The 14,432-nt window shown below is 39.6% G+C and overlaps 1 protein-coding gene across 4 annotated transcripts in view; it reads right to left on the reverse strand.

Moving 5' to 3' along the window:
• Positions 1-10,515: 10,515 nt before the first annotated feature.
• The window catches only part of CARD8 (caspase recruitment domain family member 8), an 89,305-nt gene continuing 85,388 nt past the window's right edge, over positions 10,516-14,432 (reverse strand). For 3 of the 4 annotated variants that reach the window (XM_033959581.1, XM_033959578.1, XM_033959579.1), the window contains 2 exons: positions 11,200-11,304; positions 10,516-10,571 (listed from right to left, as the gene is read on the reverse strand). In XM_033959581.1, the coding sequence (XP_033815472.1) occupies positions 11,249-11,304 (56 nt within the window). In that variant the 3' untranslated portion in view covers positions 10,516-10,571; positions 11,200-11,248. Of the gene's footprint in view, positions 10,572-11,199; positions 11,305-11,529; positions 11,624-14,432 lie in introns of those variants that run through there. The other variant, XM_033959580.1, reaches the window with a different exon arrangement.

The raw sequence follows: 14,432 nt of genomic DNA on the forward strand, positions 1-14,432 counted from the left end.
CTGAGGAAGGCATATTCGCCGAAACACAGACTGTGTAGGGTCCGGTTGGACTATTACATTTGTATTTTTATGGTTTTGTGAAAGCTTGTATAATAAATCATTATGATGAAGACCACCAACTATTTTAGTAGCCTTCCTTTGGACCATCTCCATCCTTTTTATATCTTTTTTGAAGAATTGTACACAGTATTCTAAATGAGGTCTCACCAGAGTCTTATACAGGGGCATAAATACTTCCTTTATCCTACTAGCCATACCTCTCCCTATGCACCCTTTTTAATCTGTTTGGCATCTTAAGATCATCACATACATATCACACCCAAGTCTTGCTCCTCTTTTGTGCACAAAATTTATTCACCCCCTAAACTGTACCGTTCCCTCGGGTTTTTGCAGCCCAGATGCATGACCTTGCATTTCTTAGCATTACATTTTAGCTGCCAAATTTCAGATCAGATATTTCCTCATGTTATCCACACTATCAAGGGTGTCAACTCTATTGCAGTTTTTGGTATCGTCCACAGAGGTAAATCTTATCTGCCAGCCCTTCAGCAATATTGCTTACAATAATGTTAAAACAAACAGGCCCAACTGAACCTTGAGGCACATAAGTTGTAGCATCCCTTTCTTCCAAGTAATCTCTGTTAACCCTCTGTCGCCTTCCACTCAATCAGTTTCTTACTTTGAGACCCATACCGAGGGCACTCAGTTTATTAGAAACCTGTGTGTAACACTGTCAAAGGTTTTGCTAAAATCTAAATACACCACATTCAATTTAGGATGGCCTGAGGACTTCAACAGAAACTCCAGTAATTTAGGACAGTGCTGGGCAGACTTTTATGGTCTGTATCCTGCAAATGACAAGATGGTTTGGATAGGTGGGAGTGAGCTTCAATAGGAACTCCAGTAGTTGGAACCTAAGGACAGTACCGGGCGGACTTCTACAGTCTATGTCCCAGAATTATCAAAGAAGACAAGTCAATTTAATCATGAATTTATAAGACGTGTGACTTTTGGACACACTGGATGAACCCTTCAAGTTTTTATCTGCTGTCATTTACTGTGTTACGTTGTTAGTATGTTATCTGCTATTGCTTGTAACAGGCCAATAAATCCTAGCAAGCCATGGCAGCTCACCCCACCCCTATGAGCATGTTCCACCCAATCTTATCCTCCCACCTCAAGCTCCAATCCTCCCGTCCCCACCAGGTCAATACTCCCTCCCACACAGATCTGATCACCCTCTCATTCCTCCACCAATCTGAACCCCCAACAGAGTACCATCACCCCACAATAAAACCCCACCCCTAAAAGAAAAAACTTCCCCAACTCCCCCCCCCCCCAACCGGGTCCTGTCCTCCTGGCACATAGCCAGATACCTTTGCGATCTTAGAAACATAGCCAGATACATGACATATATACTGGCTCTTATGCTTTTTTTTTTTTAATGAATGTTTAAGCTGCACTCACCTGGAACTCTTTTATGATCTAATTTTGATATGATTTTTGTTGGAGTACCCCAGGATGATCAATTTTACTAATGTGTCCCTGATTTCCTAGCAAAGTATAATGGTTATTGTCATGCTAGTTGCATTCCCTTCCTTGTGTGTTTTCCTTGTTCTGTACTTTGTTTTCAGTCTTTTTCTTCTATTGTGATCATTTTTTTATATTGTAAACTGCTTTGATAAATTGGTATGAAGGGTACTACATTTCCCCCTCAATATTCGCTGGGGTTAGGGGCAGAGCCGACCCACGAATATTTTTTAAAAACGCGAATAACTTTTAGGGCCAATTTTGACCCACCCCCGCCTCCCTCTTCCCTCCTGCCTCCCAGACCTCTATACAGCTTAACTGGCGGTGAAACGGGGCAGCAGCGCTCTTCCTACGCTCCTGCCCCATGCAGAGCCATCCACAAAAATGGCTACCGTGAGTTCCCGCTGTAGTCTCATGAGACCACGGGAACTCACAGCAGGCATTTTTGTGGACGGCTCTGCATGGGGCAGGAGCGTAGGAAAGAGCGCTGCTGCCCCGTTTCACCGCTACACCACCAGGTAAGCTGTATAGAGGTCCGGGAGGCAGGGGTAGTTCCGGGTTTTAAAAAACTCGCGAATAACCGAAGTCGCGAGTCTTAAAAGCGCAAATCAGAAGGGTGAAGTGTATAACAAATTTATTAAATACATTTTAGATCAGGTTCTCTGTCAGCAGATTCTGTTCTAAAATACAGGTGAAAATTGAACTGCAATGACTTCTACTTCTTAATTCCTATTTCTGACCTAAGATGGCACTGCACATATATATATATATATTTTTTTTTTTACAGGAAACTTTGTCACATGAATTCAACTGTACTTATGAAGAGATTGATCTCAAAGAATTTATGAAAAATAAAATGAATACAATAAACCAATGTCTACAAAGTGGATCAGCCACAGTAAGGACTTAAAATACGTATGTGTGGAAGATTTCTGCACACATTAAATTTTAATATTGTGAAATGATTATAACAAAAATGAAGCAACATCTGGTACTTTTCATTGCAGAATGAAGGTTGCTTGGAAGTAATCAAAGCTCCTTTTGATGAGGTACGTCACTAAACTATATAACAAGAAACCTACTTCTCTTCGAAAAAAAATCATCTTCAAAAGTCCTCAATTATTTAACACTTGTGTTTCTAACAGAACAAATGCCTGAAGGCCATCCAGGAAGACCTGAGCATCTACAAAGCTGAGATGTACAATATCAATAAATCACTTTCCAGTGATATAGGCAAAATGATAGAGGTAAGCTTTTTATTATGTGTTGTAAAATATAATTGTCTTATTCCTTGTGCTCCATCCTTCATACTGATCAAAAACATATGGAGTCCCATTTTACATAGAATGTAGAGACTGGGATTCCTCTCTTGTGGGTTTTGGAAACCTTTTCCTATATTACTACTTTGTGTCACATATTTGAGGCTGGAATTAAGACATTCAGGTCAGGACATGCTCAGATCTAGGGGTATTTTTAGAAGGGCTCTAACACAGAGCCTTTTGTAAAATACCTGCAGGAATGCACATGTATTTGCCAGCATTTATAGCAGAAGCATCTTCCACATGGAGGTGTTGGCATTTACATGTGAAAGGGACACAACTTCCACCGCTGTTCCATTTTACAAACCTACATGTGTGTCACCAGTAAGTACTGAGGCTGTGATTTCAGTGTGGTTTCATTTTGGAGGAAATAAACTACAGGCAGTCCCTGGGTTAAGAACAAGTTATGTTTTTAAAGCTGTTCTTAAGTCGGATTTGTATGTAACTCAGAACTTGTAGATTTTAAGCTTCTTGCTGCTTACCTCTGCTCCCAGCTGGCAAAAGGGCCAACTGTCCCTACCAGTGTTCCTTCTAAGGTACAGCACACACAACCACACACTGTTCTTAATGTGGCCGTGCATCATTCCTGAATCTGCTGCAGGAGAAGTGTAGAAGTCTAGGCCACTGGAAATACGTCTCAATGAAATCACACGAAGCCGCGACTGTGTTCTTAAGTATGAGTCGTACTTAAGTCAGCCATCTGTAACTCGGGGCTTAGGATTTAAGTACACAATAATCATTTGATGGCCACATGCAAATGTTTAATTTAAAACAGCAGAGTCTATACACAAAATATATTGAAAGACAAAAGAATCCTAAAAATGGCAGGAGCTATACAGGAGAAATCAATTATAACTTCTCTCTCTATATAAATATGTATATATATATATGTATATGATATATGTGTGTGTGTAACGCTGGGGAGGTCCCTATGGTAAAAAACATGATAGTATTGAATATAAACAAGAAACTAAGAAGCAAATTCTCAAAATGGCGCCATTAGGAGTTGGTAGGCGCCCTATTGCCACCTAACTTAATCATTTTAATTGGTTCAATCAGCGCAGTAATTAACTGTGTCAATTAAAATGTTTAAAAAATGGAGGCACCATAAAAACAGCACCTTTGTCACAACTAAAGAGGCACCTATGACCACTGCAGGCATGGTTAATGCCGGAAGAGGCCTTAGGTGTCCTTAGGTACCTTTGTAGATACGATTCTCATGAAAGGCAGGCACTAGAAATGTAGGCCTTTAAAACCCGGCCTTCATTTCCGGCACCTGACTTTCACATACCCACGATTCTCCAAACAGCACCATTACATGATTGACAGGCAATCGGCGTCCATTTTGTAGGCAGCCATCGATAATGGTGCCATTTGTAGAATCCAGCCTTAAGATAAGGGTCCTTTTACTAAAGGGTGTTAAGTCCTAATCCATGCTTACTTAGTGTGTGGGAAAATGCTTACCCCAAAATATGTTACATTTATTTCCAGTAATTTGCTATTTTTTTCAAAAATATTTTTTCAGATTGGGCATGCCTTGGGCAAAGAATGGGTCTAGAAGTGTTATTCAGGTAGCACATTATTAGTGCATGCTGAATAACCCAGACTTAACATGAGAGCACCCCTTAAATAGGCGATAAGTGCTCTCGCATTCATTAATTGCAATTGCCCCATACTAATGGTATTAGCGCATGACCTAGAAATAAAAAAACAGCCTTATTTTACTGACTTATTAAATATGAGCTTATTGCATAAGAAAATCCTGTCTTATTGCATAAGAAAATCGATGTACACAAAGTAGTCTACAAATGGCACCATTATCGATGGAGAATAACCTGAATATCGTTTGGAGAATAACCTGAATAAATGCATTTTAATGCATTTTAGTAAAATGACTGATATTTTGTTAAAAAAAAAGATTTATTAACTGGTAAGTTGAAAATTATACTGTATAAAATGAATATGTTTCATTGGATATGAGTCAGAAATATTTGACCATATGTTTATTTCCAGGCTTTGAATTTCCCATATGAGATAAAGAAGCCTCCAACATCCTCGTCGTCATTCAGTGCCACGAAAAGGCGCTGTGAGGTTACTCTGTCCTTTCGTCTTCGCGCTGAGACCATCACCAGGGTGCTTAACTTCATGAACGCTACAAAACATCCTGCAAAATGACACCTGCCCATCCTGGAAAAGCCAAAGTTTCTACCTCTCCTTCAATTTCCTTCAGCCAGATGAAAAATTATTCATTGCACAGTTCAATTACAGAAAAATTAAGGCCTTGGCTCACTAAGGGGGCAGTTCTATAAAGGGATGCCTAATTTAAGGCACCACAATAGGGCATGCGTGCTTAGTGCCAATTCTGTAAGGTCACCGAGGTGCAGCTAACGCTAACCTGTTATAAATTCCATGCACAGAGTGGCTTTGGCGTGCTAAAATTTAAGTGCAACCATTTATGCCAGGTCAATGGCCGGCATAAGCTGCCTCACCAAAATGTGTCGTGCTGCACATGGAATAGCTATGGCCTGCATTCAGTTACGCATCATGCAAGTTGCGCCCCCAACTCTACAGAATAGTGCCAAGCATTTATGCGTATATAAAACAATTAATAGTGCCAATCCCATATGCGTCACTATTCTACACATTTTGGTGAGCAACAGGAGGGGAAATTCTGTAAATAGTGCCTAAAAGATAGCGCCTATTACAGAATTGTGCCTAATTTAAAACTTAGGTGCCTGTAATGTAGGCCAGGGTTTTAAAGGCTTACATTATAGGCACCTAAGTCCTTTAGAGCAGTGGTCTCCAACCCTGTCCTGGAGGACCACCAGGTCAGTCGGGTTTTCAGGATAGCCCTAATGAATATGCATGAGAGAGATCTGCATAGAATGGAGGTGCCAGGCATGCAAATCTGCTCCATGCATATTCATTAGGGCTATCCTGAAAACCCGACTGGCCTGGTGGTCCTCCAGGACAGGGTTGGGAACCACTGCTTTAGAGAATCGTGCCTAGCAGCACCTAAGTCCATCTCCACCCCCTAAACACGCCTACTTTGGAGTTAGGCGCCATGTAGTAGGCATCTATCACCCAATTCATTTTTATTATTTTCAGCTATGAGCTTATTAAAGCTCATATCTGAAGCCAATTTGCTAATTAAGGGGTCCTTTTACTAAGGCGCGCTAATCGATTTAGCACATGCTAACTGTAGTATGAGAATTCACCAAATAGGGGGACTAAAGGATAACTTCTAGATGCCTCTATTCAATGATCTTTCTTTTGCACATAAAGTGCTTTAAATTCTCAGTGATTTAGTTTTTAAATTCATTTATTCTAAACATATAAGCTATCACCTAAAACAGAACTAATCCTTCAACCTCATTATTAATTACGGGGATTAGTTCTATGTTTTAGGTGATAGTTTATATGTTTAGAATAAATGAATTTAAAAACTAAACCACTGAGAATTTAAAGCACTTTATGTGCAAAAGAAAGATTATTGAATAGAGGCATCTAGAAGTTATCCTTTAGACCCCTTATTTGGTGAATTTGCATATATTTAAGTGTGGGTTGGATAAATGATAAACTGATCCATAAATGGAGTTTGAACTGTAGGTTGAGAAGCAAGACATTCCTTTAAAAGTGTAAAATATATTATCTTTATAATAATATCATTGCCGAGTGTGAAAACATAAGGTATAGCTATAATACCAAGAAATTTGCTCCATTAAGCAAAAATAATAGCAGATTTTTATGTTTAAATATATTAATTTTCAATGTGCATGAAAAACATCCATAACAAAATACAACAGAATACTTACAATGGTGCACCAATACAAACCCTCCCTCCCCCCTAACAAAAGCCAAACATAAATCCCTGAGCACAATAAAATAAGGAATAAACATATTACGAATTCAAGAGTCTACTCCGGGCCATAGGAGTAAGGGTCAGCCAAAAGCGCTCCCAAATCAAGGTAAATCTGCAGTCCAGTCCCATGTCGATATCGTGAAAATGTCTACGTTCCAAGGATGCATGTATGATCATCAGTGATCTCTATTGACTATAAGTTGGAGCATCACTGGTCAGCCACTGTGTCAGTATAGCCTTCTTGCCAAGTAGTATGGCTCGTGCCACAAAAGCTGAAAGGCCTTTAGGAGAAGCAATATCATAAAATCCAAATAGCGCTCTAGGGGTCGGGGTCCACCGCCGACCCCATAAAGAAGTAATATAAGATCCCAAACGAAGCCAGAACTGAAGTATATAAGGACAGAACCAAAACATATGTCCCAATGACGCATGTGCTTGTGTACATTTTGGACACTGATGAAGCTGAGTGATGCCCATACGGTAAGCCAGAATGCTAATAGCAGATTTTAAGAAAAACTGAGCTTTATGTAATCACTGGCTTTGAGGAACCCCAAGATGGGCTTTAAAAAATATTTAAAAATTAGTTTCTAATCAAGCTCAGACAAATTCATGAGAAAAACATCAATTTGCAAAGTTTTTCCAACTTTAGTATTTTCTGGACAACCCTATTACACACACAGGCGCTTTCAAAGATGAAGGTTGCTCTTAATGTTGATGCAGGCGTGTGCTAAATCGGTTAGTGTGCGCTAAATCAGTTAGATCGCCTTAGTAAATGGACCCCCAAGTCAGGTGCCTATCTTTAGGCGCCTTTTGTAGAATTTTCCCCCAGATGCATCTTACAGAATTGCCTTTTGCAGTTATATTCCTATTCTGTCTTCATGAGAAAATTTTCTTAGTAAATCAAGTCTTAGGCCCTTTTTTACTAAGCCATGGTAGAGGTTTCTAACACTTCCCAGAGCGCTAAATGCTCCAAAGCACTAGTAACCTCTTCCGAGGCTTAGTAAAAGGGTTAATTAAATAGTGCTATAGTAGAAATACATTTTCCATAGGGTAATATACAACAAATACCAGATTGATCCCTTGTACTGAAGTTTTTTGCAATAAGCAGAGGTAGAAGTAAGTTTGTTGGTTGTTTTTTTTTTAGAGAAAACTACCTTTGTATAAAGTTATTCCACTTTATAAGAACAAATGTAATTTATACTAAGCTGTACTGGACAAATGTTCTCTCAAATGTCAAACACTCACATATTATATATTTATTTATAAGTAATTTATTTATACTATTGCAATGTTGTGACAAATGTGAAGTGAATCCTATTTATTGGTAAAAACCTGAGTTATTTAAAAATATTTATTAATAAACTTAAGACGCTGACAACATTATTTCAGTGTTTGCTGAGTATGACTTAGAAAAATGCTTCCAGATTGCTAAGTTCCTCCTTGGAAAGGCATTTTCAATAGGACGTCTAAGTCCGACTTTGGACGTTTTGAGAAAAACGTCCAAATATCGAGTGGAGAAAATGTCCATTTTTGAACCTGGAAGACATTTTATCTTTCTTTCAAAAATGGCCCAGCCAGATGTTTTTGTCCAGCTAGACATCTAGGGTTCCTTTTACTAAGGCACGCTAAATGCTAAGGTGGCCATTATACTCATATTCTATGGGTGCTTTAGCATTTAGCGCTAAATCGGTTAGCATGCCTTAGTAAAAGGACCCCCTAATTTTTTTGCTATTGTTGAAAAATAAAAACTTCCAAATTAAAACCATCTCAAACAATTTGTGTACAGGAGGGGCCAGCATTTTCAATGGACTGGTCACACAGACATGCCGGCAAAGCGGTAGGGTACCCCAGGGGGCACTGCTGTGAACTTCACAATAAGGGTGCCGGGTACACATTTCACCATAACCCCCACACATTGTATGGTCAGCCCTCCAAAACTCCCCCAAAACCTACTATATCCACCCAACACCCCAATAGCCCTTATGCCTGCAGGTGTCACCTATTTTCAGCCACCACTAGGCTGTAGTATACACTTGGGAATCGATATCAAATCATTCACTAATAATTATCCCAATGTCACAACTAACAGATCTTCAGACAGTCAGTCTAAGGCAGGGATCTCAAAGTCCCTCCTTGAGGGCCACAATCCAGTGTTTCAGGATTTCCCCAATGAATATGCATTGAAAGCAGTGCACGCACATAGATCTCATGCATATTCATTGGGGAAATTCTGAAAACCCGACTGGATTGCGGCCCTCGAGGAGGGACTTTGACACCCCTGCCCTAGAAGAATATGAATGACCTTTGCAGAGAGAAGAGAGTCCCTCTGAGTCAGGGATCTCAAAGTCCCTCCTTGAGGGCCGCAATCCAGTCGGGTTTTCAGGATTTCCCCAATGAATATGCATTGAAAGCAGTGCATGCATGTAATCTCATGCATATTCATTGGGAAAATTCTGAAAACATGACTGGATTGCGGCCCTCAAGGAGGGACTTTGACACCCCTGGTCTAAGGGCGCCTTTTACTACGCTGTGGTAGCGTTTTTTTAACGCGCGCTGCAGATTAGAGTGCGCTAACCCCCGCGCTACGTGGAAAAAATAATGCCAGCTGAATGGAGACATTTGTGTAGCGTGCGCGGCATTGGAATGCGCGCTAAAACCGCTAGCACAGTTTAGTAAAAGGAGCCCTAAGTGCAACAAAGATTCCAGCTCAAATCCTCATTGATCCGTTGTTCATTTTTTACCAATTTTCTCAATATTTATATGGTGCAAATACGTTCTACTGGTTTAGTGCAGTATTTAAAGTTTATTTCTCGTTCTGTTCTGCTTTTGTTCATCTTATCTTTTAGATGTAGAAACATTGATCACCCCTCCCGACCTGAATTCACGTTTCACTTCCTTCCTCAGGGTCGAGGTGTCTATCAAACCCACACAACTGCAGGAAAGAAAAATAGAAAAACTAAGCATCTGATCAACCAGTTCATTAAATGAACATGTAAAAAAAGGCATATATAGTGGGGAGAGTGTGGCGCAATGGTTAAAGCTACAGCCTCAGCACCCTGAGGTTGTGGGTTCAAACCCACACTGCTCCTTGTGACCCTGGGCAAGTCACTTAATCCCCCCATTGCTCCAGGTATATTAGATAGATTGTGAGTCCACCGGGACAGACAGGGAAAAATGCTTGAGAACCTGAATAAATTAATGTAAACCATTCTGAGCTCCCTTGGGAGAACGGTATAGAAAATTGATTAAATTTAAAAAAAAAAAAATATATATATATATATAAATCGGCACAAGCACCTTCATTTCACATCCACATTCTTGAAAATGAGTCTTCAATCTTGAATGCTAAAAAGACACTGCCACCATATTGAAGACTCATTTTCAAGAATGTGGATGTGAAATGAAAGTGCTTGTGCCGATTTATATGCCTTTTTTACATGTTCCGCCGTGTTACTGATGATGTCATCAGTATGATGTCATCAGTAACGCGGCAGAGTGAAATCCTCGACAGACAAGGCCAAGCAGCCTGTTCAGAGTGCTGCCTGCCCGACACTGCTTCGGATCAAGTTAGGGCTCGCTCGCGGTCAGTGGGGAGGGAAGGATGGAGGGTCAACAGGGGTTTGCCTGGAGACGGACTGAAGCAAGAGAGAAGAGGAGAAAAAAAAATGAACAGCAGGCACTGGAAATAAAATTAGAAGATAGAAAAAAAATCTGAAAGAGAAACTGGGCCCAAAACCAAAATGAGCAGACAATAAAAGGTAGAAAAAATAATTTTATTTTCTATTTGTGATTATAATATGTCAGATTTGAAATGTGTATCCTGTCAGAGCTGGTGTTAGACAGCAAGCTTGAACTAGGACCTAAAAAAGAGAGGAAAAGTCTTTTTTATTTATTTTGTATGTAACACATAGCTGGCGTGGGGTTGGAGAGGTTGTATCCCTATACCTCTACTAAGACTAACCCCCTCCTTTGCTGGCGCGTAGCATGGGTTTTGGCACCGCCACTGGCGGTGATTGATTTGACGCTCATAGAAGTCCTGTGAGCATCGAAGCAGTTGCCGCCGCTGCCGCCGCTGGGGCCCATGCTTAGCATTAGTAAAAGAGGGGGTATCTTAATAAAAAAATTTGGCCTGCGACTTAGCCTGTGTTTTAGATTTCGGCCCCTTATGTCATTGGTTCCCAACCCTGTCCTGGAGGAACCCCAGGCCATCCGGGTTTTCAGGATAGCCCTAATGAATATGCATGAGAGAGATCTGCATATAATGGAGGTGCCAGGCATGCAAATCTGCTCCATCATGCATATTCGTTACAAGTCAAGTCAGGGCTATCCTGAAAACCCAATTGGCCTGGGGGTCCTCCAGGACAGGGTTGGGAACCACTGCCTTATGTGATTTGAGTTTGACACCCCTGTTCTAGGAAGCAGCAGTGGATTTTCCAAAACCATCTCAATAATGGCCTATGGACTTCTCTTTTAGGAAGTTATCCAAACCTTTTATAAAACTGATTTCACCACATTCTCCGGCAACGAATTCCAATTATTATACAGATGAAGGTCCTTCACAGTTGTCTTCTAGACATGCTTGGTTTAAAAATCCTACAAAAAAAAGTTTTAAAAAAATGTAGTCACTTAAAAAGACCGCAAAACACAGGGGAAACAAATCCACAACAGATAGAATAATAGGGACAAGTGGAATTGTCCAATAAGAAAAGGTGCAATGAATAAAGATGTCTTTCAACTCATCTGAATAATCAGGTAATCCTTTATTCTTCCAAAAATACTCGACCCGACATGTACATGTTTCGGCCCTACGGCCTGCGTCAGGAGTCTTAGAGATCTTTGGGTATGAAATAACCTGGTGTATGGACCACTCTAGAAAACTGTATTTATCAAGACGCCGTCATGCGAATGCTGGCTGTAAAGTAAAATTGAAGACAGCATAGTGGAAATACTAGTCTTAAAACACAAGAAGCACTGAGGGGCTTATTTATTAAGCTGTGTTTGGTGTTTAATGTGAGTTTTTTTAATGTGCATTAACAGTCAGTGTGATGCTCCAAAAGGAGCTAATGTGCAGTGTTAAAAGAAAATCATTTTACAGAGAAGGGAAAGAGGTGAAGAGTGTGCCTTGCGGTAAACATGGCTAATAATGTGTGCCGAACGCATTGCAATAACATACAATAACAACAATTGCTTCATGTTAGCTGCATGGCTGCCTTCTTCTGAGTACAACAAAGTAAAGGCAAGTGAGATGTCTAACCCACCTGGTTATTACATTTTAATATAAAAAGTTCATAAAATAAATTAACCTCCAATAGAATCTCTATACATGCAGTAAAGTCCTGAACTGGTAGATGAAATCAGATTAGTCCATTAAGCAAACGTCCCGACTAGGATCCCAGTTTCGTCATTTGTGACATGCCTTCTTCAGGGGACATTCACAATTAGGGCTCCTTTTACTAAGGTACGTTAGGGCATTAATGCGCAGAATAGCGCGCATTGAACTGTCGCGTGCGCTAGACCTTAACACCAGCATTGAGCTGGCGTTGGTTCTAGCCACGTAGCGCACGGTAATATCCTGCGTGCGCTAAAAACGCTAGCGCACCTTAGTGAAAGGAGCCCTAAATGTCATAAAAATCGCTACGAAACAGTTCTGTTTGTCAAGTTTCAAGTTTTATTAAAATTTGATTCCATCGCTTATCCAAGATTCTAAGCAAGGTAGAAAATTAAGGGGAATCCTTTTACTAAGGCGCACTAACCGACTTAGTGCATGATATATGCTAACGCACCCATTATATTCTATGGGTATGTTAGCATTTAGTGCGCGCTGAATCAGTTAGCGCGCCTTAGTAAAAGGAACCCTAAAACTGATTCTAAGCAAGGTAGAAAATTAAGGGGAATCCTTTTACTAAGGCGCACTAACCGACTTAGTGCATGATATATGCTAACGCACCCATTATATTCTATGGGTATGTTAGCATTTAGTGCGCGCTGAATCAGTTAGCGCGCCTTAGTAAAAGGAACCCTAAAACTGATTCTAAGCAAGGTAGAAAATTAAGGGGAATCCTTTTACTAAGGCGCACTAACCGACTTAGCGCATGATATATGCTAACGCACCCATTATATTCTATGGGTATGTTAGCATTTAGTAAAAGGAACCCTAAAACTGAGTGCCCTGAAAATAAAATCACATGAACAAAACTGTAGCATACATCATTATACGGACTAACTGGTACAAAAGGAAAGAAAGGGTAGAAATGCATTCTTTATAGGATAGAAAACATTTAAGGTTTAAAATGGTTTGGAGGAGAATAAAGAATGAAACTAGTAAATGAAAAAGAAAAAACTTCTATCAAAGGCATATTATAAAATAAAGGCATCCTTAAATAAGATGTTCCCCTTCCTATTGTTCTTCTCCTTTACATGTTTTCTTTTTCTTTTCATATTATAATTCCAGCCCTCCTTTCCTTCTTGTCTCTGTTTGTTAATTTTTTGTTAGTTTGTTAGTCCTTAAAAGCTAGTATTTGCCCTAGTGTTGTTGTGTGTTTTTAAACTGTATTTTAGTTAGTAGATGGTTTTTAACATTTTTGTACACCGCCTAGAAGGTTTGATTAGGCGGTAAAATAAATTTTAAATAAACTTGAAGCTACGGTGCTCAGAAAATGCTTTAAAACAGTGTCTCTCAAACTGTGTGCCAGTGATGTGCCCCGAAGAGATTCAGGGTGTGCCATGAGAAATTCCAGAATAACATAACATCGTACTTCTTAACCGCGGTAACCATAAGTTCAACGCGGTTTACAAAAGATTATAAACAATAGACAATGTAGTGATGGCAGGAAAAATTATTTGACCAAGTATTTTGATAAAAGATAAGCTTTCAATTGAGTTCTAAAATGTTTATAAGGACAAGCTCCAAGCAATATCGATCGAAATTCCCTATCGTGGGAAGCCGTTTGAAATGCTAGTGTGGTCAAGAAATTTCTTGCTTTTACAGCTCTGTACTGGTGAAAAAGTAAACAGAGCATGAGATCTTTTACTATATTTGTACGATGCTATTAGCCATGTAAAAGGAAGCGGTACCATACTTAAGTTTACACTAGAATAGATGACATGTACATCGTGTACGCAAGAGTTTGTCAATGTTATAAGAGTCTGTGTGCATAAGAATACAACTACTAAAAAATGGGTACAGTCGTAAGGATATGGAAAATCAAAAAAGAAACGTACTGTATAATGATTTAACAGAACAGCCACACTGTATAGTCCCAGCCAAACATGGATGAGGCCTGTTATTCTCTGTATTTTTTTACTCACTCTTATCATTAGCTTCTGTGTTTATTGATTTTTGATTAAGTGTGAGTGTGGCTGTTCTGTTAAACCATTATACAGTACGTTTCTTTTTTTATTTTGCATTAGAATACAACCACCCAGACAAACATCATTCTTTGATGTGATTGGTCTTTGAAAACTAACAGCAAGTAATTTTGACAAAGGCTTTGTTACCATTTGAATCTTCTTATCTTTATGAAACTGGGATTTTCAGCTCTGACAGAAATTAAAAATGAAAAAGAGAGAATAACTGCAGATGGATGATGAAATGCATATTTGCATGTCGACTATTGAGCCGCGTTTTGAGTTAATTTGCACTCAAAAACAAGCACATCCATTGCATTGATTAGCAATTCTTTCTACTCTAGTTTCATCATTGTTACAATTACTCGTACATC

The sequence above is a fragment of the Geotrypetes seraphini genome, chromosome 9 (assembly GCF_902459505.1).
Source record: "Geotrypetes seraphini chromosome 9, aGeoSer1.1, whole genome shotgun sequence".
In the NCBI taxonomy this organism is placed as follows: domain Eukaryota; kingdom Metazoa; phylum Chordata; class Amphibia; order Gymnophiona; family Dermophiidae; genus Geotrypetes; species Geotrypetes seraphini.